The sequence below is a fragment of the Desmodus rotundus genome, chromosome 9 (assembly GCF_022682495.2).
Source record: "Desmodus rotundus isolate HL8 chromosome 9, HLdesRot8A.1, whole genome shotgun sequence".
In the NCBI taxonomy this organism is placed as follows: Eukaryota; Metazoa; Chordata; class Mammalia; order Chiroptera; family Phyllostomidae; genus Desmodus; species Desmodus rotundus.
Genome location: NC_071395.1, coordinates 48,748,280 through 48,770,753, shown reverse-complemented (window position 1 = coordinate 48,770,753; position 22,474 = coordinate 48,748,280). Strand labels below are relative to the sequence as shown.

The window sequence follows — 22,474 nt, the reverse complement described above, 5'->3', positions numbered from 1 at the left end:
TCTCCCTGTGCTGGGCAGGATGGAAACAATAATGATAAATATTGCTACAATTCTGGATGGATTCATACATATAACCCCACCCATTTTATCATGGGACCCTCATAGATATCCCGTTGGGGGCCAGGTAGCAACTAATGACCCCACTTGGCAAGAGGAAACAGGATCAGAGAGGGGAGGCCACTTTCCCAAGGAAACCCAGCTGGTGGTGGCGTGCACGCACTGGCTAGAGGATTCTGGGCTGTTATCTGCCCCAACCCTCCACTCCAGGCTTACTCAACTGGCTGTGGTCATGGTGAGGTGACCTTTACCCTATGAGTACCCATGCAGTGGGTGAGGACCACGGGGGAGACAGTGTCTGGGCTGCAGTTATGGGGTGAGTGCCTCCTGACTGGGCATGGAGTAGGGGCAGTGTCTAGGAAGGCTTGGGGGCTCTGAGGTCACTCACTTCCTGTCCCTTGGAAGCCCAGCGGGAAATGAGGTCTCAATTAGTGCCCCGAGCTGACTTGGGTGCATTGGGTGCTGTATGGGGAGCAGAAGGCTCCCAGACCTGGGGGTGGGGAGGGCAAAGGGACAGGGACCTTAGGGATGTGGGATGGTAAAGAGGAGTCTAAGTTAAAGACGCTGAGGACCCAGCTCAGTGTCCCCTGGGTCTCAACGTCAGTGGCAGGTGTGAAAGGGCGTCAGCAGGGAGACTGGCTCTGAGGGAGTCAAGGACATGGAGGAACCCTTTGGGTGGCTTGGTAGGGACTGTGACTACTGACTCCACCTGGCAATGAGGAAGGTGCGAGTCAGAGGGCCTGGCTGGTGGCTGAGTGCAGGACTCAAGCACAGGAGGCCGGCGAGGAGCTGGGCTGGGGCTTGTGGTCCCGTGGGCAGGCCAGGGCGTGGGCAAAGCTCAGAATTTGAACCCTCTGCTGTGTGATCTTGGTCAGGTCTCTCAACTTCTCTGTACATAAGAGGTTAAACTGGGGACAGGGGTGGTCAGTCCTCACTGGCAGCCTGAGTTAAACTTGAGCTCATCTCTGTGTGACCCTGTGAATCTCAGGGCCCCCAGTACACAATGGCCACGGAGAAGCCCCACCAACAACAGAAGCATCCACCAAGTTCAATGCTTTATATCCACATCATTATCAACGTACCATACAAAGCCTGCCTGCCAGCCTAGCTGGGAGGGCAGGAGGGGGTCCACGGCAGCATAGAAAACCGGGGCTCTCATCCCAAAACAGGAGAGAAAATGGGCTTTACAGTCAAGGAAACGTAAAATCAGAACCCAACATGATCCAGGAGAAGTCCGGAGACCACGCTGAGTGGGGGTGCTGGGGCAGCAGCGGGGCTCGGTGTCCCCGCAGTACCTCCAGCGGCCTCAGTTCCTGTGAGGCCTGGGGTCGGGTAGGGCCAGCTCACGAGGCTATTTTTAATAATTTTGTTTTGTGGGGATAACCGGTGGCAGGTTTCACTTCAGGGTTTGGAGGGGAAGTTGGGTCTATGGGGCGGGACCTGCCCGGCCCCAAATGTCACAGCCGAGGTTCTTGGAAGTGGCCCAGCGAAGTTCCTTCCTGCCCTGACCCCAGGTCTATGGCTTAAAAGTCAGGGAACCCAGGCTGGGGCTGAGCACCCCAGGGGCCTTTGTAAACATGGCAGGTACAGGTAGGTGGGGTTTGGGGGACCCCAGGGACCTGCGGGGGCAGCCAGAGCCATAGGGAGGGCAGTGCCCGTGGGGACAGGGGGTATGGGGTGGAGGAGGTGAATTCCCCTAACAGAGACTTAGAGGTACTGAGACTAAGAGAGACAGAGAGACAGAGAGATGGGGACAGAAAGAGACAAAGTGACAGGGAGAGACAGACAGGCAGACAGAGAGGAGAGATAACGGAGACAGAGAGTTATAAGGAGATGGAGAAGAAAAGAGATTGAGACAGGGAAATATTCACAAAGAAGAGAGACAGACAGAACCTGAAACAGACAGAGACAGACAGAAAGATGGAGCCCTGGGCCCAGGCAGCTCGGCTCTGCTCCGGGTGAGCGGGTCAGCGGGCTGTGGGTGGGGGCCCAGGGCCGGGTGCTCGCACGGGGTGGGCCAGTGTGACGGTGAGCGCGTCATTGTGCTGCACTAGGGAGGTGTGCTGGTAATGCAGCACCAGCTCCTTCAGCGATCCATACAGGTTGTAGGGCTCTGCAAAGCCCAAGCCAGTGGCCGTGCGGTAGATGACACAGTGCTTGGTGTCGCCGTCCACCCTGTGGTATGGGCAAATGGGTGGTCAAACGGGTGGCACTCCACAGGCTTGCCCAGCCACTTCCTCAATCCTGGGCCCTGACCTGGTGCAGACCCCACTATCTCTGGCCTGGATGCTGTCCCAGCTTCCTCCCCTGTCCCCAATAATCCCTTCTTCCTGTGGCAGCCATGGGGGTCTTCTTCCCAAGGCCTAGCGCACATTGAGCAGATGCTCAATGAGAGCTCTTGAAAGGAACATGTGGCTCCTCTACCCGACAGGCACTCACACCACAGAGCATGCGTAGCAGCCCCGCTGGCTGCTCTCACGGATGAGGAAGGTTCCATCCCGCTTGCCGCTCAGCATTTCCTCAGCCTGCGTGCGGTTGATCTTGCCCACATACCACGTGCGTTCCTCGTGGTGGGGGAGGTCATCCTCATCCTCCATCAGGGAATACTGGCTGTGGAGGGGGCAGGGAGGGACCCTGGTCACTTACCCACCAGCCTCTGAGGCACCCCTGCTGCCTGGACAATGCTCCTTTCCTGGTGAACTCCTACTCATTCTGCAAAACCCACCAAAAATGGCCCATCTTCTGGGAAGTCCTCCCTCCCCCCTTCACGTGGTCACTCACTCCTCAGTCTCATTTTTGATTCCCAACCACTCGTTGATTTTCTTCTGCCGGGCACCTTTCTGGGTGAGCCACCTGGGAGGAAGAGAAAAGGTGGTTCACGCAGCAGAGGCAGGGCCAGCCCACAGGGGCGAGGTCCAGCCTGGCTGGAGGCGATCATTGACCAGCAAGGGTGGGTTTGGGTATGCTAGCGCCAGCTGCCACACGGGGCCAGCCTTGGCTTGGCCAAGGGCAGCTTGAGGGTGGGAGAGACTGGCTGGCTCTGCCAGGAAACCCCTATTTATTGTTTCTGTTAACACTTACGGAGTCTCCAGAACTCACCATCCCACAGGGTCTTATCACCGCCAGAGGGTTAGCCTTAGGGGCTGCGCACAGTGCTGTAGGCCTTTGCATGGGGCAGTTATCTGTGTGTTTTACTTTCCCTAGCTGGGAAGGGGGACATTTTTTAAACAGATTTAAAGATTTGTTTAAAATCTAGATTTGTTGATCTTAGAGAGGGAGGGAGAGAGGGGTGTAGCGAGAGACAGAGAAACAGAGAGAGAGAGACATCGATTTCTGGTCCCATGTATCTATGCATTCATTGGTTGATCCTTGTACGTGCCCTGACTGGGGAACGAACAAGCAACCATGGCATATCGGGATGGTGCTTTAACCAGCTGAGCTACCCGGCCAGGGCTGGAAAGGGGAAACTTTACAAAAGACTTGGAGAGCACAAAATATGTGCACGGTTGCTCAGCACAGCACCTGGCATACAGCAGGTGCACATAAGCATCTCAAGCCCAGGTGGGAAAAGAGCCCTTGCCAAGGTCCTCACAATGGGGCCACAGGCAAGTGCGGGGCACTCACACCAGGTACTGGTCTCGGATCTTGCGCAGCTGCATGAGGTCTGGCTTCAGGCTGTTCATGCGCTTATCAATCTCCCGGTTGTCCAAGGCTTGTGTCCGTAGCTCCTGTTCCAGCTTGGTGCGGCTCTCATGGATCTCAGCAATGCGAGACTTCAGCCGTTCTGAGTTCAGCAGGATCCTGGGGGAGGAGTGGCTCAGAGGCCCTGGAGGGCTCCCAGCCTCAAGCCTTTGCACACGCTGTTTCTGATTTCTTCTCTGGTGAACTCCTATTCAGCCTTCAAAACCCATTTCAATGGACCCTCCCTTCCCCCCGAACCCCAGCTGCCCCTTCTCTTTCCTTTCTTTCCCCATTTACACTGCACCGGACTGAATGGGGGAGGGCAGGGCAAGGGAGCTGGACTCACCTCTGCATCTCCTTCTCATTGCCCTCACGCCGGAAGCGCTCCAGATATTCCTTGCTGCACTTCTCTTGAGTCTGGCCCTGCTCTTCGAAGATCTTGATGGTTTCATTGAAGGCCTCGATTGCAGTGCGCTTCATTTGCAGTTCCTGAAGGAGAGGGCGAATCTTAGCATCTCCTGGGACTCCCCACAAGTTCATCATGAGGGCGATGGCAGATCCCAGCCGTGATACAGAGGTTTCGCCCAACCTGTTCCATCTACCAGGCATGTCATCCCTCTAGTTCCTACTGCAGCAAACAAACTCCTTTTCAACCTTCAACCCCCCATTCCCCAAACCCGTTTCTCCTTCATAAACTCCTCTGGGTGCCTTACAAACACCTGGACTTGTTAGCATTGCTGAGAATTCATGATAAATCTAGTTGCTACAGGTCGTGGGGCTCCTTCTCAGAGCAGGTGCATTACCAAGCACTTCCCGTGCACCATCTCACAGAACCTGCCAACAGCCCCTATAAAGTCGGAACTATTCATGGGGAAACTAAGGCTCAGGGAGCCTAAGTCATGTCCAAGGTCATGATCTTCCTAACAATTCCATGCAGGCATCTTGTCCACCCAGAGCCTCAGCTGACCCATCAGCAAAAGAGGATAAGGAAGAAATCCTTCAGGGACCATGGGAGAGACTAAGCCATTGCCAGCCTGAGACAGTCGATCAGAGTAAGTTCCATCTCAACTTGCCAAAGGACTTTATCAACACAGTGCCGGAGTGAAGAAACCACCCCTTCCCCTTTTAGAAGATGCTGTTCTTTAATGTGAGACCTCCTAACCGTCTGTCTTGCCCCACATCAGATCATTGTCACCACTGTGAATCGCCTCTAGGTTGCAGGGGCCAGAGAAAGAGTTAAGACACAGTTCCAGTCTCCAGATGGGCCCCAGCCCAGCTGCTCCTGAGGGGCTGGTTGGTGTTGTCTCATTTGTTCTGTTCTTTCCTTTTTTAAACCATGCACATTTATTTCTATGCTTTAAGGGCAGTTTCCAGTGCTAAGTGACTTCTCTGTGACCTGCAAGTAGCCATCTGTCCACATGGCCTCGCCACTGGCCTCCATGCCTCGGTCTCCTCATGTGTGCTGGCCCATGGTACCTGGGAGGTGCGCGTGTACTCCTCGTAGAGCTGGTCGTACTCGCGGCTCTTGTCCTGGTACTGCTGGTGGTACACTTTGAGCTGGGCACCCACGGCCTCCACGCTGTCTTCTTTGACGATCTGGTCCTGAGGATACCCAGGGTGATTGGTGAGGTCAACTGGGAAACTGAGGCCCAGGGCTACCCTCTCTAGCTCCCGCCCAGGTCCCGGACCTGCTGGTACTTGGACACAGGGTACAGAAGCCGAGTGTCTAGTTTGGCATTGTACTGGGCCAGTGACTCGTGGCGGTAGTGGGTGATGAGGTCCACGACGGAGCAGAAGGTAAGTGGCTCTGAGAAGCCGTAGTGCCCATCACGGTGGAAGACCTTAATTAGCTTGTTGTTCCCGCCTTTCCTAGGAGTAGATAAGAGAGGGTGTCAGTGTCTACTGGGACCTCCAGGTTTCCTGACCCCGACACCGCACATGTCCTCCTCCTACCTCTCACCCCAGTCATCCCAAAAGAAACAGGCCCCCACCTGAGGGTCAGCGTGTACTCTCCCTGAATCTTGCTGGAGGCATCTCGGACCAGGAAGGTGCCGTCAGGTGTGTCCCGTAGTTTCTCATTCACCTCCTCCCTGTGGGGACACCCAGGACTGGGGTCACCCACCAGAGACCCTGTCCTTCAGGCCCTTCCCATCACATGGCACAACCCCACGACCCTACCTGGATATGTCACCCCAGTACCACTCAGCGTCCTGCAGGGAGGGCGGTGGGGTCCCCCCATTGGCTAGCCCTGCAGGGGTCGGCTTTACCTTAGGTGGTTTAGGTGGCAAAGCTGAGGGACAGAAAAACAAACACAGTGAGCACCAACTCTACCCCTGTGGTCAGTCCCGCTGCACCCGAGCCTGCTGGTGTGGGCAGGAACTGGAGTCAGCAGGGACCAGGAGGCCCTCCCACAATGAGAGGATAATGATGCAAAGGGGGTCACCTGGGGGTGCGACCTCCTGTTCCTCCAGGTGCTCCTGAAGCAACTTCTCCACCAGCAGTGCTGGGAAGTCAGGGTTGGGCTCAGTCCTGGGGGAAGGGGAGTGCAGTGAGCGCTGGGCGCGGGTATCTGCACAGGGTCTTGAACGTGCTCGCACACCCTGGGGGCACACGGGAGAGCTGGGAAGCAGGGCAGATGATGCAGGCAGGTGTGGGGAGCCGGCTGCGGCTTACGTACAAAAGTACTCAACACAAAAAGAGTTCCGAGTTCCGCACCTAGGGTGGGGGGAGCAGAAGTGAAGGTACAGGCACCAGACACGTGCCTCTCCTCTGGCTTAGGTACAAAGTCCTCTGGGGCGGGGTATCTCCGAAGCTCAGATTCAGCCCTTATTATCCTCCCTACCACCCGCGTCACAACAGCTGTGGCCTGCAACCACGCCCCACTCCACCCGCCGCGGGGCTTCCCCCCTCTCTTCCCTCTGCTCACCCGACAGGTGCGACCCCTGGCGGAGGCAGTGAGGGAGGCGGCGCACCGAGCAGCAGAGGCCCAAAGGCGACGCCCAGGGCTCGCACAGCAGGACCTGGGGCAGGGGCGCGCCGGGCCACCCGACCCAGGTGCTGGAGCAGGAAGCGGAGCGTGAGCGCGCGGTGCAGTGGTAGCGTCGGGGGCTCCAGCACTGGCCCTACGGGCCCCGCGGCCTCTGCAGACAACACGACCAAGCAGGGTGAGCTGGGCTCATCTGCCCCAGCTCCTCCCAGCCCAGGGTTCTCCACCAGGCTCACCCCGCAGGGTACGACAGGCCTCGGCAGCGGCCTCCAGGGTCACGAGGGGTGCAGGCAGCGCCAGCAGGAAACCCTTGATGCCATCAGCCAGGGCTGCTGAGTCCCACTGCTCTATGTCGCTCAGGGACCAGTCTGTGGGTGCAGGGGTGCTGTGTTGGTGGGGCTGTTGGGGTCGACTCCCTGCCCGTCCCCGTTGAAACCCCCTCACCTGTGCACGGGGCTGGCAGCTCAGGCTTGTAGAGGGATTCACTGTCCTGCCCTGGGGTGGGGAAGAGAAGGAGGAGGGAGGAGCTGGACAGCTGTCGAATGCTGCCCAGACCCCATATAGGGGCTGGGGTGGCTACTCAACCTCCCAGAGATAAAAGCAGGGGGGAGGGAGGTGGCAGACAACGCAGCACATTCAATGGCAGGTCCAGTGTCCAAAGTCCCATTTGCCCCTGGGAATCAGCCCTTGCCCAGTTCAACACGGAGGCCCAGGGCATCTGGGCTCAGCCTTCTCCCATGCAGTGAGCCCAGTAACCCTGTTAAGGGATGAGTCGCCCATCACCAGAGGTAAACAAGGAGAATCTGGGGGTTGCAGCCAGGCTGAGGCTCACCTGTCCGCTCAATGGCCTCCACAAGCTTCACCAGGAGCGGGGGAGCCACATCAGGTGGGGAGAACTGCTCAGGCAGGTCAGGGAGTGTGAGGCCTGGCAGGAAGGGACAGTGTGTTGGTGGAGTCCCTGGAAGGACCCTAGGCCCTTTCTTGGCTTGCTCAGCTAGGTTTCTCAGCTAGGGCAGCTCCATTCAGGGCCCAGCTCAGGCAAGAGCCTGGCATCTGGACTACCGCCCTGGGGAAGTCAGAGGCCTGTGGCTGGGGGTGGCAGAGCCAAGTTAGGGGGCAACAATTTTCTGGGTCAAGATATCAGTCATGCGACCTCAGAGACCATGTGTAGTGGGATGATTGGTGTCCTCCCCAAATGATGTACACATCCTAATCCCTGGTACCTGTGACTGTGACCTTGTTTGGAAACAGGGTTTTTGCAGATTTTGAGATGAGATTGTCTTGGGTTTAGGGCCCTAAACGCAATGACTGGTATCTGTAAGAGGCGAAGCCATGTGACACCAGAGGTAGAGACTGGGGTGATGCAGCCACAAGCCAAGGATGCTTGGAGCCACCCGAGGCTGGAAAAGGTAGAAAGGACCCTCCCCTAGACACTGTGAAGGGAGCGTGGCCCTGCTGACACTTGATCTTGGACTTCTGGCCTCCAAACCGTGAGAAAACACACTCCTGTGGTTTGACGCCACCTGGTTTGTGGGAGTTCGTTACAGCAGCCCCAGGAAACTCACACAGCAGGTTTCAGCCCCTGCCACTGCTCACTGTGCGACCTCGGGCACAGGGCCCGCCTTCTTTGCACCTCAGTTTCCTCAACTGAGGAACTGGCGTCATCTCTTCCTTCTTAGTGGGAACAACACAGCGGTTGAGAATGAATAAAAAGAAAATATCCCTGTCTCGGTCAGAACACCTCACTCCAAAGACATTCCTCTACTTTCTCAGTCCTTTTGCCTTGAAAAATGTAACTCCCCCTTCTTAAAATGCTGAAACCACTCCCAGAGGGTACCAGGGGCCTCCCTGGCCCAGCCCCTTCAGGCTCTGAGTTTCCCAGGGGACCCTTTGTGTTCAGCAGCTCTGCCTGCATCGACACCATCTGAGGCAGTCCTGGCCCTCGGCGGGACGCCCTGGCACACAACAGGGGCAAGCCGGGGCCTGCGGGGCCTCCCTGAGTGATGGGCCAGGTGGCGCCTCAAGCTGGAGAAAGGCCCAGCTACATCGAAAACGCCAAGGAAAAAAAAGTGAGAGAACAAGGGGAGAGGAGGTGGGTGAAGCCCCAGCTGGTGGGGATGTCACGGTTCTGAAACCTGACTCTGAAACTTGTCTGTGACCAGTTTGTGAAATAGGGAGGGAGGTTCCATCAGAACAGGCGTCACCCCATTGTATGGACGAGGACCTGAGGCTCAGAGAGGGAGCAACCTCACCGTGGGTGCACAGCCCAGGTGACATTGGGGTGCTGCACTCAGTACCTTGCATGGGGTGGAATGGAGGAAACACAGGCAGCCGCAGTGTGCTCCCCAGCAAACCCTCACTGGTCCCATGATCCTGGAGGGTCAGGGCCCGAAGGCAGAGACCAATCCTCCCTGTTTCCATATGAGGAAACTGAGGCCTGGAGAGGCCTTTCTCCCCACCCCTGCTGTCACTCAGCCCTGGAAGATTGGGAGGGCGGGGCTGCTGCCCTGAGTGGGGATGTGTGTGTGGAGGCTGGACCTGGGCCAGGCAGAGGAGGGAGGCGGCTGTTACCAGGGGGAGAGGCAGATTCTGGCTGGGAGCCCGGATGGGGCCGCCTCCTGCTCCTCCAGACCGAGGCAGGATGCAGGCCCAGGCCCTGGAGACGCCAGATGCTGCAAATCCCAAGCTAGCACCACACCGCCTTGGCACCCCACTCCACCCCACGGCATGGGACTCTATGACCATCAGTCTCTGTTCTCCTCTGGAACAAAACCAGACAGGTCATCCATCGGTCGGGGTCATGGTGATGCCCAGGACCTCTGCCTTCACTGGGGGTCCTGAGAGAGTAGTCTCACCCCCTTGAATCTCGGCCCCCCCATCTGTACATGGGCCTCACTAGGCAGCGGTGAGGTCAGAGCAGACCACGCCGGGCACTCAGCACTTACCAGCCTCTTCCCCACAACCTGAGCCTTGATTTCCCTGGCTAGAACCCACCCCTGCCCAGCAGGCAGCGATTTCAGCATGTGCTCAGTGTCCTTGGGTCTCTATTCCCAGCACACCCCTTGGAAGGGGGGGCTGGCCAAGGGTCTTTGGGGAGGGCGTGGGGTCCTCACACTGCATCCCATGCTGCATGGCCTCCACTGTCCCGTCCTTTCTGGGCTTCCTGGCTCCCTTCATTTTGGAAACTGGGTAATATCAGGGTAACTAAGGGGGTGCCTTGAAGGACTCTGGATGCAAACCACAGAACAAAGTGCAATTGAGCCTCCGAATTCTACTGTCTCTCCATCGTCTTCAAAATTAATCCCATCATGTCCCTGAAGGGTGGCCCCTGTTGGCCTCCCCTTCCTCATTCCATCCGGCCCTGCTGGCTCTTCCCCGAACCCATCCCATTCCCACCCCATGGCCTCTGCCCTGCTAGGCCCACTGCCTGGAGCCCGCCAGCCCCAGCTCCTTTCTCATAGCCTTTATCTTCAGCTGATCACATTCTTGTCACTTCTTGAACCAGGCCCATGAGGGCAGGGCCAGGCCTGTGTCCACCCCTGTGTCCTCAATACTGTGAACTGTGCCCAGCCCTTGGCAGCAGGGCAGTCAACACTTGTCAATGGAGTAAAGGTCCTTATTCCCCCTCCCCTGGAAGAGGTACCACTGCCTCACTGACACCAGTGTGGGTCTGAGGGAACGCCCCACACAACCCTGACAGAGCCCCTACCTGCAGCTCACCTGGCTCTGGGGGCCCCTCTCGGGGCCTGGCAGGCAGTGGGCGAGGGCCGCGGGGGCGAGGGCCTGGCCGGGCCAGGGTCACAGGCCCCAGGAACTCCACGTAGGTACCCGGGAAGTCACCACGCTGCCGAGTGCGCTCATTGAGGCCAGGCATCCAGCCCACGTTCTGCGGGCAGCGCTCGCTGCCCTCGGCTACACCCAGTACCTGCAGGGCTGCCCGGCTCACCACGAGCACGTCGCCCGGCAGCAGCTCCAGGTCCTCTGGCCGCTCCCGGCGGAAGGGGTACAGTGCCCGATATTGAAAGCCCTCAGCGCCAGCCATGGTGGGCAGAGGAGGTCTGTATGGTCAGGTGGCTGCTAGGGACCCCAGTGAGCCCATCAGCCGGGTGGGGGCCAGGAGGGTCCCCTGGGTTGGCTTGAGGTGCTCAGACCTCTATTTCCACCAAGCAGTTACAGGTGACACAGAGGATGCTCACGCCTTGCTTCCTGTCATCACTTTACAACCCTTACAAGGGTCACTCGTTGCTCCGTCCATCATTCATCAGCTGGTGGGAGGAGGTTGGCAGTGTGGTCTCTGGTCACTCAGTTGCTGCAGCCCCTCTCAATCCAAAGGGCCACTCACTCCCACATGTGGGGGGCCATCGGTGCCCGAAGCTGGTGGCTCTTTGGGCTGTGCCAGGTGAGGGAGCCAAGGGCACAGGCTGTCACCATGCTCGGCAGGGAATGCAGACCTAGGGGGAGATGGGCAAGGCAGGGGCAAGGCAGTGTAAGCCAGGTCAAACTCCTCCCACTCCCAACTCAGAGGCCCAAATTCTGGGTTGGAATCCCCCACTCACTAGGTCACCTTGGGCTATTTCCTGTGCCTCTCTGGGTCTCAGTTTGCCCAATGTAAAGTGGGTACGATAATAGTCCTTCCTTGGGGTACCTGCCCCAGGCATACTGCATGCTGGGTAAACAAGCTCTGTTAGAGATGAGGAAACTGAGGCTCAGGGCAGGGATGTCTTTGGCCAGGAAGCCACCCCTCAAAACCCCAGATCTGCCTAACCTGAAGGCCCAGGATGGATGAGAGGAGGTAGCAGCCACACAGACGCAGAGCAGGTAGGGCAACTGGAGACACTGAGGGTGCTGTGGGAGCCCTCAGAAGGGGCTGGGTCAGCTGAGCACAGGAGGCAGCCAGGGAACAAAGGGGTAGGAAAGGACGTCCCAGCAGAGTACCCTCTACACATAGGCAAGGGGATCCCTGATCTCTGCAAGGGAGGGGTGAAGAGGCATCCTGACTGACTCAGCGCTGGGCCCACAGTAGGTGTTCAGAACATGAGGTGGTCAGTGGGAGGCTGAGGGGACTTTAGCCCCAGGGTAATGGGTGGATGGCAAGAGGGCATTGCAGCTGCCAAGGGGGAGGCTTTTGTTTGCAGGATGATGACCACCCCCCAGGAGCCACCAGTCTCAGGGAGACAGAGCTCACACACGCACTCCCAGTGTCAGCTTTGCAGGTTCAGTGCTTCTGAGAGGTTGGCATGGGGGTGATTTTCTAGAAGGCGAGTCCTCACTAAAGACACGAAGGGCTTGCCACATGCAAGGGCTTGAAGTGCAAGCTGCTTGCCAGTACAGGGCAGCCTTAGGAAAGCCACCGACCACGCAGGGCCTCTGCCAGGCAGAGGTTGGAGCTTCCCCCAACCCCACTACCACCACCACAAAGAGCCCCAGGAGATGTCCGAAGGGGTGCAGAGGCCCCACATTCCGGGGTGCCCCGACTTATCTGCTCCCTGACCCCTATACCGCCATTCTACAGGTGGTGAAACTGAGGTCCAGAGAGGGGACGTCCAGAAAACTGCCTGGATCCGCTTGCCTGCACTTGTTTGTACACGCGCGGTGTGCGCTCCAGGACCCAGCGCTCCCCGAATCTAATAGGCAGGGTGGCAGAGCCAGGCCTGGCGGGGGCTCCGCAGCTGGAAGCAGGGCCTGCGTGCTCACGCGTGTTCAGACGCGCACGCAGGCTTTCGTGGACCCATCAGACCACCCCAGGGGTGGAGCCGACCCCGGACCCTCGTACCCTACTATGCCCACACAATGCCTGGAGCCCCTCATTTTTGCTCGACGCCCCCCTGCCAGCAGTGCCTCCCTCCATTCCGAGCTGCGGATCCAGCCCCTTATCTTTGCTTGGAGCACCCCCACCCCGGTCCGCCCCCACTTTGCGCGGTGGCTGCACGGCCGCCAGGTAGAGCCCGAGGCCTCCAGCTTTCTCTGGCCCCCCAGGTCTCACGGGCCCACACTCTGCCTAGGAGCCCCGCATTTGCACGCACCCCCATCCCCGCCTGACACGCCAGCCGGCCCGGACTTACTGGTCGTGGCCGCTAACGCCGACGCCACAGCAGCCGCAACGCTGAGCGGAGCCCGACCCGTGGCTCCACCAGGGCCGCGGTCAGCTACACCGCGGGATCCCCGCCTCCGCCGTTGCCGAGGTTCCGAACGGCCCGGCCCACCCTCAGCGGAAATGGCCGAGCACTTTCGGGTCGGGAGGGCGAAAGAAGGACGATTTAGAGTCTGGGGATGTCCGAGTGCTTCCGGAAAAAGCCGAACATACTCGCGCGTGACTGGAAAGTAGAGAGTGTCCGGGTGATAGCCAATCATTTCCGGAAACAACCGAGCACAATCGGGTTAGATTACCGATCCCGAGGTTAGCCTCGGCTGGACTCGGCTAAATTTGGATAGGACCCGGCGAGTCTGGACTTGCCGAGCGCAATCGGGTCTGACGAGTGATCCCGAGGCTGGGCTCGGCTGGGCTCTGCTGAGCTTAGAGACGCCCAAACGATTCCGGAAATGGCCGAGCGTGCTCCTGCAGGACTGGGAATAGAAGCTGAGTCCCGAGACTGTGGAATTTCTGGAAAGAACGTAGCGTTCTTCGTGCCAAATGAGGCCCTAGGAGAGACAGGCCACCAGCTTCCGGAAATTGCTAAAGAATGGACGGCTGCAGAGGGCGGGCAATGTGACCCAGAGCTCAGGAAATAGGAGGCCGTGGAGGGGGGAAGAGGCTACCAGAGAAAGCTGTGAACACCAGCCTGTAGCTCGGTTAGAGCCTCATTCCTGATCTCCAAGGTTGGGGGTTCGATCCGGGGTCAGGACACATACAAGAATCAATAAACGAATGCACAAATAAGTGTAACAACAAGTCAATTAGAAAAAAAAAAGCAAACTGTGGAGCTAGAAGGAGCCGGGGTTGATGGCGTTTCCATGGCAGCCCAGAGCGTCCGGAAGCAGCTGAATGAACTCCGGCCAATGCAGTGCCTGAACACGCCCAATAAGGGGCCGAATACGGAGGGCTATTAGCCAAACGCACTGGGGCGTGGCCAAAGCTCTGACTGAGAGCTCGGTAAGTAAACAAAGGTACTGGGGCTGAGCTGAGTTCGGAGACCGGGGTAATTTTAGGGCACAGCCCAAGCAAGTATAAAAAGGACACAAAAGTGGCTTATTTATTAACAGAGTTGAGGGCCCCAGACGGGTGTCTGAATGAAACTTAATTAAAAAAAAATTTCAGAGAGAGAGGAAAGGAGAGAGAGAGAGAGACATCGATTTTGTTGTTGTTGTTGTTCCACCCATCCATGCATTCATTGGCTGCTTCCCGGATGTGCCCTGACCGAGAGATTGAATCCACAACCCCGGTGAATCTGAATGATGCTCTAACCAACTAAGCTGCCTGGCCAGCGCTGAATTTTAACGGTGGAGTCCAGGATGGCTACTGACAGGGAAAGGGCAGCGGGAAACCAGGACAAGAGAAGCCATCAGGGAGTTTCAGTGAACTCCAACGCAGCAGTCAGAACCCACTTCAAATGACTTTGAGCAAGGGGTCTGTTTTTACCCCACCCCCACCCCACTCTTCCTTTACTCATTTTTGGCCCTTGTTCACAAATCCAGACACTGGAACTCCTCTTTGTCAATGTGGGTTTTATTCACTGTCAGCTTCATGATGGAAGAAAGAAGCAAGTCATGCATAGCCTTGGTCTAGCTCCAACACTGGGCAGTGCTGGGAGAGGGGCAGGGAGGACACAGAGCAGGCTGCAGTATCTGTAAAGTGTCCCAAACCATGTGGCCAAATCCACAAGCGATCTTGCCAGCCACCTCCAAATGGGGCATGGAGGCTCTGGGATGCCCGCATGGGTCACACAGCGTCATGGGCTGGCCGGGGTCGGCTGTGTCTGACACCAGACTCCGCATTCAAGCTCCTTTGCTGACAAGGCCCACAGCAGGGCCTGATGCATGACTCTCACCAGGCGATTGTGGGGCAAGTCTCTGCCCCTCATCAGGCCTCTGTTAATTGTTGTTAAAAAGATGGTGATGACACCAGCTCCAGCCTTCTCAAGGCTGGCTGAGGGACAAGCCACAAGTAAAAGTGCTTGGCACATAAAGTCATTGGGATTAGTTTTGTAAACACAAGGAAACCCAGGCACAGAGTGGAGAAGCCATTTTCCCAGAGCCACACAGTGAAACCAAGACTCAGACATGGGCTTCACTACCCCCCTTTTGGGTTTTCTACTCGAATTTCACCCCAGGGAGGCTCTGACACATTGAGGGAACCATCAGCGGGTATTTCACAGACATACCATGTTCTAGTGCTCACCCTGGTGGGTGAGAAACATGTGAAATCCTGGCCAGGGTGGACGTTCTTCTGCCCTGGCAGTGCCCTTTGAGGCTTCCATCTCCTGGGGCATTAATGTCCCCCAGTGGAGTGGGTGACCCCTTTGCCTAGATCCGATGAACTCCTACTCATACGTTAAAGCCCCAGTTCCCACATCCCCTAAGCCCAAAGGACTGCAGGCAGACTCTAACCAGGTTGGTCTTCGGATGGAGGCTACACTAGTGGAAAGCAGCCTTCAGCATCCAGTGCATCATGAGGAGGACACTGTTTTGTGGTGGAGGGGAATCAATTACAGACTCTCCAGGTCACATCTAGATTGGGCCTGGAGGAGTGATCTGGGCCGCATCCCCATTGGTGTGTCTTAGGTCAGGGATGGGATCCAGTAAAACACAAAAAAGTTTAAAAAAATTTTTACAAGTACAGAAAAATGAGGAAACAAGAACACATGTAACCTGTCCAAAGTGCTTCCTTCTGTGCCCCAGGGGCAGGGTCTGCAAATGGGGTCCCAGGTGCAAGGGGCAGGACCTGGGCGGCTCCATCGGGCTATTGTTTACAAAAAGTAATAAATTAGTCACAGGGATTTGCTGCTATTTACAATGCCACCCTCATCCCCCATTCCTGCCCTATCGCCCCTGACTGATGGGCACCAAAACATGGAGGCACTTGACTCCACCTTCCAGCAAGGACCGTGACGGCTGCCTGCCTTCTGGGTGTGACAGACTGGTGGCTTAGTCTCCATCCAGGTGTCACTTGACTGAAAGAACCTTGTACAAAAAACACATGACTTCCAGGCCAGGGGGAGGCCAGGCAGGAGGGATCAGTCCTTCCCGGTGGGTTCCAGGGCTCCGGACACAGCCTCAGCACCCTCCACTTCGATCTGTGGCATCACGGTGGGTGGCCTGGTGGCCTCCTCGGTGGGGTCATCAAAGCTCACCTCCTGCACGGCCTCCTGCTTCTTGAAGGAGTCTCGGCGCTCAGACAGGTGCAGCCTTCGCATGACCACCAGCTCGGCGTCGGGCCCGTGGCTGCGACGCCCTGGCTCCCCATCCAGCCGCTCACCTGTACCCAGCTTGTCAGCCGACTGGCCCCGGCGCAACCTTGGGGACCGGGTAGGTGCGGGCAGGGGCGAGGGCGAGCGGGGTGGGGGTGCAGGCACGGGCGGGCAAGCCAGGGGGGAGGGTGGGATGCTGCTGGTGGACTTGCGGCGGCCAGCTTTATGGCGGGGTGGCCCAAGCTTGGCAGCCAGGCCATGCAGGGAGCTGGGGCGGGTGTGGCCAGCAGCGGCTGGAGAGGCAGGGCTGCTGGAGCTTGGAGATGCACTGGGTGGGGATGCGGTGTCTGTGGGTGACAGGTAAAGGTCAGGGCCACTAGCCTCGTCCTTAGCCTTGAGGTGGGGCCCTAAGACTGACTGCACCTGCCGAAGTCTACACTCTTCCAGGTGGCCACCTATTGTGCCTGCTTTTCCTGCCTCTTGTTGTTTGCAAGGCTATTCTCTGGGCTTAGATCTGGTGAACTACTGCTCATCCATCAAAGCCCTAGCTCCTATTCACCCACTTCTCACCCAATGACTCATCACTCATTGGGCCAAAGATACCCATTCACAGTCCATCTGTCCACTCACTGGTCCCCAGACATATCCAACCAGGGCCCTGCTCACCGTCCCACTCCTGGGGCTCAGCCCCAGAAGCCGCCTGGTCTGAGGAAGGCAGAGATGGCATAGATAACCCCAACCCATGGGGTTGGATTGGGGGGTGGCCAGAGGGAGAGAAGTAGTTGGGGATACCAGGAATCAGGGAGGGCTTCCTGGAGGTGGAGATCTGTGGTCCTCCTCCAGAGGCCTTCCCTGCCTCTCTTCGGGGTTGCCCCAGACTGTCTCTCACTGTTGGACCAAGTCACCATCCTTTCCTGCACCAAAATGATCTTTCCATGCCCTCTCTTGTCCACATACCTTCTGTGGTTCCCTACTTCCCGCCAATTTAAGCCCAGCTCTTAGGCCTGATCCACCCTCCAGTGTCCCCTCTCCAGCCTCCCCCAGCTTGCACATCCCTCCAGTCTAGACCCCTTTATCTATGGTGTTCCATCTGCTGGGCACACACTTCCCTGGCCCTGCACCTATCTCTGCCTATGCCCAGGCTGCCTCTTAGACTCAAGTCACCTCTTTCCTACATTACGTCATCCATCTTCCCATCTCTGCCTGCTCCCTCCTCCCCAGGCGGTCCTGGGTGCACCCACCTGCCAGGGCCTCAGGAGCAGGGCTGCGGCAGGGCATGGTGGGGCTTGGGGAGAGGCTGTGGGTGGGTGAGCCTGGGAGGCTCTCGCTGGATGACAGGGAGTGGTGGAGGCCGGAGGAGAAGCTGCGGCTGGTGTGCAGCACTGACGACTGTTTTGAGATTTTCTTGAAGAGCGACTTCCGCCTGTGGGTGAGAACCCCAGGTACTCCAGTAGCCCTGCCTTCAGCGGGAGCTTCGGGACTGCTACCTCTAGTGCCCCATCCCCCCACTCCAGCTGATACAGGTTCCCCCATCCACACTCCCTAGTTGCTCACCGATCCTGTGTCTCACGCCGGCGGCTCCTCTTGCTCCTGCGTGCCATGCGGCCCTTGGCCACGTTCTTTCGGGCAGGGCCCACCTTGATGGATGTGTTCTCCAGGGCAGTGGTCCGAAGGGCGATCTTGTTGCTGCTCTGCAGGAGCGATGGTGAGGGGTCTCTTCTGTGTGCCTCCATCCCATGAGTGCCGCTCCCCCCCAATCTCCTGCTTGTCCTCCAAAGCCCCAGATCCTGTCCAGTCCTATCTGACCTAACAATCTACCATTCACCGGGCTAAGGACACATGCCCATGTCTGTGTGCCCATCCAGTGAGCTGTCCACCTATCTGCTGGTTCCAGCTACTCAACGTGGGGCCTACCTCCTCCTGTGTCCTCACCCTCAGGCCTGAGCCCCTGAGGACATCTGGCCTGTGGGAGGCAGAGATGGCACAGACCCCAGGGGATCAGAAAGGGCTTCCTGGAGGAGTGGCCTTTAGGGGTGATGTTAGGGGTCAAAGAAGGAAGCACACCGTGATTGGATGGAAGGGGGAGGACAAGGCCTAGGCTTGGGAGCAGTGGTGTGGGTGGAGGGAGATCCATGGAGAATCAGTAGTAGAGGCCAAGGGGTGCTGGGGATACTGAGAGACCTGAGGGTGGACAGGGAGCTGGGGTCTTGGGAACCCCATGGGTGGGCCGTGGGGGTGGCACCTTCAGCAGCAGCTCAACGACGTCCATGTGTACCAGCCCAAGGACTGACTCCCCATTGATGTGGGTGATGAGGTCCCCGGCTCGCAGGCCCGCCTCATGGGCAGGGCTCCCCTCCTCCACGCTCTGTGGGGGGATGGCAGGGTCAGTGGTCAACAACCAGAGATGCCAGCAAGTGCTGCCTTTCACTTGCCTCAGTTTCCTTGACCTTGGGGGCTACTCAGAGAATGACCACTGGAGAGGGGATGGGCCAAGCCCTGGGCTGGGGGGAGGGAGGACAACCCACCCACTGTGCACTTGCCAGCATGACGCATATGCTTCATGCCCACGCAGGGTCTTTGTCCCTCTGTCCAGCCCTGTCCTTCTTGCCGAACCCCCCCATAACTGACAGGGATGGAAAAGACCCAGGGGCACCAGTTCCCTGTCCTGGGCCCCCAAACCTCACAGACTAGAAAACACACCTCGGCAGGGCACATCCAGCCCCACACCAGGTCCGGCTGCCCATGCCCACCCCGAGGCCAGCTCACCCAGACGACGTGGTGCACAGTGTAGACGTCACTGTCGCCCATGTAGACTCGGATGGCCCTCAGGCTGAAGCCATACTTCTTGCCAGAGCTGTGGATGACAATGGGGGGCCGCAGGCTGCCACACACAGGAGACGGGTCTCGACTGGGAGAGGAGTCACGGGATGACGGGTTCGAGGACAGTGAGCGTGGGGACAGGGGGCTCATGAGGGGGCCACCGCTGCCATCATCTGCAGGGATGAGGGTTAGGGAGGGGGTCACTCCCTTGTGGGTCCCCCCTATAGGGTGCCTTCCCCTCCCACCATGCTGACCACTCTGGCTGCTTCGCTGCTGCTCCGTGCTCCAAGCGTGGTCCCCCTGCCAGGCCTCTGCATGTGCCACGATGTGCCAGTCCCCCGGGTCTCCCTTCCCCTCTCCTGGGGCTCAGGCCAAACTTCAGCTCCTGACACCCCAGCCAAAGCAGACCCCACCCCGTGGTTACAATGGACATGGACAGACAAGCGAGACGAGGCAGGGCCCTGGGCGTTACCAGCTGTGATGATGAGTGACAGGGCGGACACGGAGGCTGACTTGGGCACGCAGCCCCTGCTTGGGGAGGCCCTGGACTTCTCAGGGGCTGGGTCTTTGGGGCCCCCGAGGCGGTGGCCCCGGCTGGCATCCAGAGTCCGTGGCGTGGAGTGCCGGGCACCAGCACTGTTGCTCCGTAGGCGTGCCTGACTGAGGGCAGTGGGGTCGGCTGGGGGGTAAGCAGGGTCAGGGGGTCAAGGCTGACATGGACACAGTGCAGCCTCTTGGTCTTTGCTCAGGCAATTCCCTCTTCCTGTGTACCCTTCCTACACTGGTCTCCCCCAAAAGCTGCACTCCTCAAGTGCCTTTTTCCAGGAATCCTTTCTCCCTCTCATTGGGCCCCTAGCTCCCCCTCTGGCAGCTCCCAGGCCCACCCCTCTCTCCTGTCCCATCCGGACACAATGAAGCTAGAGGCTCCCTAGGGACCACGCTGAGGCCCAAGGCATCTCCAGAGCCCTGACCTCTCCTACCTTAAATGCTCTCTGAAAAACTCCTACTCATCCTTCAAAACCTACCTCAAAATAATCTTTTCTCTGAGAAATGTTCCATCATACCACCCCTCCCACCCTCGGCACCGCTTACCAGAGAGGCTGGAGGGCTTGGGCATCACTGGGGTGGCTGCTGGGGGCAGGTCAGGCTCCCCAAGAATGAAGATGGGCCTCTTGGGGCCCACAGGGGCTGGGCTGGCCCCCTCATCTTCTGACGAGAAGGCAAACTTGGGCATTGTGTCCGGGCCGGTGGTGTTCAGGAGAGATGGGCTAGGTACCCGCTCAGGCTGGGAAGAGGATGAGTAGCAGGTGGAGCCCGAGGATGTCCAGGACCTCAGCCTGAGCAGGGAAGAGTCCAAGTCATGCCTGCCAGGTACCTGCACCCCAGTCCCCCCCAGTGGCAACATCTTAACTCTCAGCCTAGAGTCAGGGGCAATTTGAAAATACAGGGTGAGTTCCCGTGCCTGCTCCATTCTTTGTGTCTACCCAGAGAACTCCTACTCGTCTCTTAAAACCCGGCTTCCAGTGCCCATCCTCTAGCAGACACTGATTATTTCTGCTGAGTCTGGACTGTGAAGGAGGAGTAGGAGTTTTTTAGCAAAGGGCATTCCGGGCAGAGGAAACTAGGCAGACAAAAGCCGAGCAGTGTGATGGTACACGCTGCTTCGTGTTTAGTGTGGTTAGAAATGCTAAGACAAAGGGAGTAATGACGGGCTAGACTGGCAGAGGCCAAACACAGGTTGGCCCATGTGTTTGACCTTTTACTACTAGGCCACTAGGAAACTCTTTTCAGTGTTAGATTTTATGGCTCCACCTCCCATTAAGCTCGGAAGCTGGATATGCTTATACTGCCCAGCCCACCTACCGGACCTCAGTGCTCAGCCGGCGGCCATACTCCCCTTCGCTGCGCTCCCATCCCTCCTCCCGGTCCTCACTGAAGCCCCGTTCGGTGAAGGTTGGGGTCGGCTGCACAGCCAGGAACTCAGAGCTGCTGTAGACCTGAGAAGTAATAAAAAATAACAGCAATAAAAATGGAGGCAGGAGCCACACCCACTTCCTACATGCCCAGTGCTTCCCTGTGATTCACCTCCTTAAATCCTTACTTAGCACGTGCCCAGAGACAGCAGAGTCTGCGGCCCACCGTGCGGGCCCAGAGACCAAGGGGGACACAGCCGGGGTTTCTGTTGGTGATGAGGACAACCTGCCTGAGCCCAGCCCGCAGGTAGTGCAGATGGTTTTGATCAAATTATAAACACAGGAAGGAACTTAAGTGTGAGGCTATAAAGTGACACTCAGCATAGGCACTCTAGTGACAACTGCCAAAAAGTGGAAACAACCCAAATGCCCATCAGCTGAGAAGGACACAACGACCAGGTCCGTCCACGTGACGGAATGTTACTCAGCCCTAAGGACTGAAGCGTGGACGCACGCCATAGTGTAGATGAGCCTCGAAAACATCCTGCTGAGTGTGAGGGAAGCCGGACACAAAAGGCCACGCAGCACGTGATCCCGTCTACGTGAAATGTGCAGGAGAGGCAAATCCACAGGGGCGGACAGCAGACTGGTGGCGGTTGGGGGGGAGGAGCGGGTGTAGGGAGTGACCGCTCACAGGGATGGAGTCTCCTTTGGGGGTGATGGGAATGTTCTGGAACTGGACAGAGATGATGACTGCACAGTGTTGTGGGCATGCTAAATGCCAGTGACCTGCACACTCTAAAATGGCTAAAACGGTGTATTTTATGCTGTATTCACCACAGTAAAAAAATGCCCAGAACCAAACATGTTTCCTGAGCGCTGGCCACATCTCAGCCGGGGCCCCACCTTGCTGAACCGGTGGGAGCAGGATGAGAACTGGGGGATCTCCGTGGACGATTCCTCATCGTTGGTCTCGTCATCCTCAGAGCCCAGGTGCCGGTACCGTTCCAGGCGCGCTGCGGGAGGGAGAGGCACGTGCAGCCCCCGTGATGTGGCTGTGAGGGTGGTGAAGTGAGGCGGGGAGGGTGTCCCAGGCAGGGTGGGGCAGGGGTACCACCGGGGCAAAGGCCTCGAGGAGGGACCATCATGCCTCGTGTGTTTAGGGACAAGAGGCTCGGGTGGCAGATTGAGTAGCTGGGAGTCCCTTCCATCCTAGCTGTGCCCCTAAAAGCTGTGGCACCGTTGGTGGGAATTTGTGTGTCTGAGCCTTAGTGTCTTCATCCTTGAGACAGGTCACCCAGAATTAGGAAAACTGTGCATCTCAAACGTCAAGTATGTTCCTCGCTTTACAGAAGAGGAAACAGACACGCAGAGAGGACTTCTGACATGTCCAAAATCACACAGCAAGCTATGGAGGAGGTACTGGAAACCAAGGGCATTTTCTGTGTTTGGCCGGAGCCCTGAGTGGGGGGAGTCCACTGAGGTACCTGTGGGGACCCCTCCACAAAAGCTCAGCAAGGTACCCCACCCTCCCAGATAGGATCCCATGCTGGGAAGCTGAACCTGCTGAAGACCTCAGGTGACAGTATGCCACACTCGGTCCCTTGGTTTCTCCTCCCACCATTTGAGAGGGTGCTGTACCTCCTGAGCCCAGAAGCACAGGAAATCCCAGC

General features: G+C 57.9%; 2 protein-coding genes across 19 annotated transcripts in view; both read right to left on the bottom strand.

Annotated features, from left to right (window-relative positions):
* Positions 1-1,099: 1,099 nt before the first annotated feature.
* Positions 1,100-13,197, bottom strand: PIK3R2 (phosphoinositide-3-kinase regulatory subunit 2). The gene is made up of 16 exons (XM_045195883.3): positions 12,787-13,197; positions 10,445-11,175; positions 7,557-7,649; positions 7,169-7,219; positions 6,961-7,092; positions 6,665-6,878; positions 6,182-6,267; positions 5,917-6,028; positions 5,730-5,828; positions 5,427-5,607; positions 5,215-5,340; positions 4,085-4,227; positions 3,682-3,858; positions 2,839-2,910; positions 2,497-2,667; positions 1,100-2,232 (listed from the first exon to the last, which is right to left on the bottom strand). The coding sequence occupies exons 2-16, from the start codon at positions 10,764-10,766 to the stop codon at positions 2,025-2,027; spliced, it is 2,187 nt and encodes a 728-aa protein (XP_045051818.1). The 5' UTR covers positions 10,767-11,175; positions 12,787-13,197; the 3' UTR covers positions 1,100-2,024.
* Positions 13,198-14,350: 1,153 nt separating this feature from the next.
* MAST3 (microtubule associated serine/threonine kinase 3) overlaps positions 14,351-22,474 on the bottom strand; it is a 34,242-nt gene continuing 26,118 nt past the window's right edge. For 12 of the 18 annotated variants that reach the window (XM_053930676.2, XM_053930680.2, XM_053930677.2 and 9 more), the window contains 9 exons: positions 21,708-21,817; positions 20,752-20,885; positions 19,981-20,225; positions 19,361-19,567; positions 18,835-19,061; positions 18,311-18,433; positions 17,623-17,759; positions 17,310-17,491; positions 14,352-16,415 (listed from right to left, as the gene is read on the bottom strand). In XM_053930676.2, coding sequence (XP_053786651.1) covers positions 15,895-16,415; positions 17,310-17,491; positions 17,623-17,759; positions 18,311-18,433; positions 18,835-19,061; positions 19,361-19,567; positions 19,981-20,225; positions 20,752-20,885; positions 21,708-21,817 — 1,886 coding nt within the window. In that variant the 3' untranslated portion in view covers positions 14,352-15,894. Of the gene's footprint in view, positions 16,416-17,309; positions 17,492-17,622; positions 17,760-18,310; positions 18,434-18,834; positions 19,062-19,360; positions 19,568-19,980; positions 20,226-20,751; positions 20,886-21,707; positions 21,818-22,474 lie in introns of all 18 variants that reach the window. The other 6 variants (XM_045195884.3, XM_053930667.2, XM_053930668.2 and 3 more) reach the window with 1 other exon arrangement.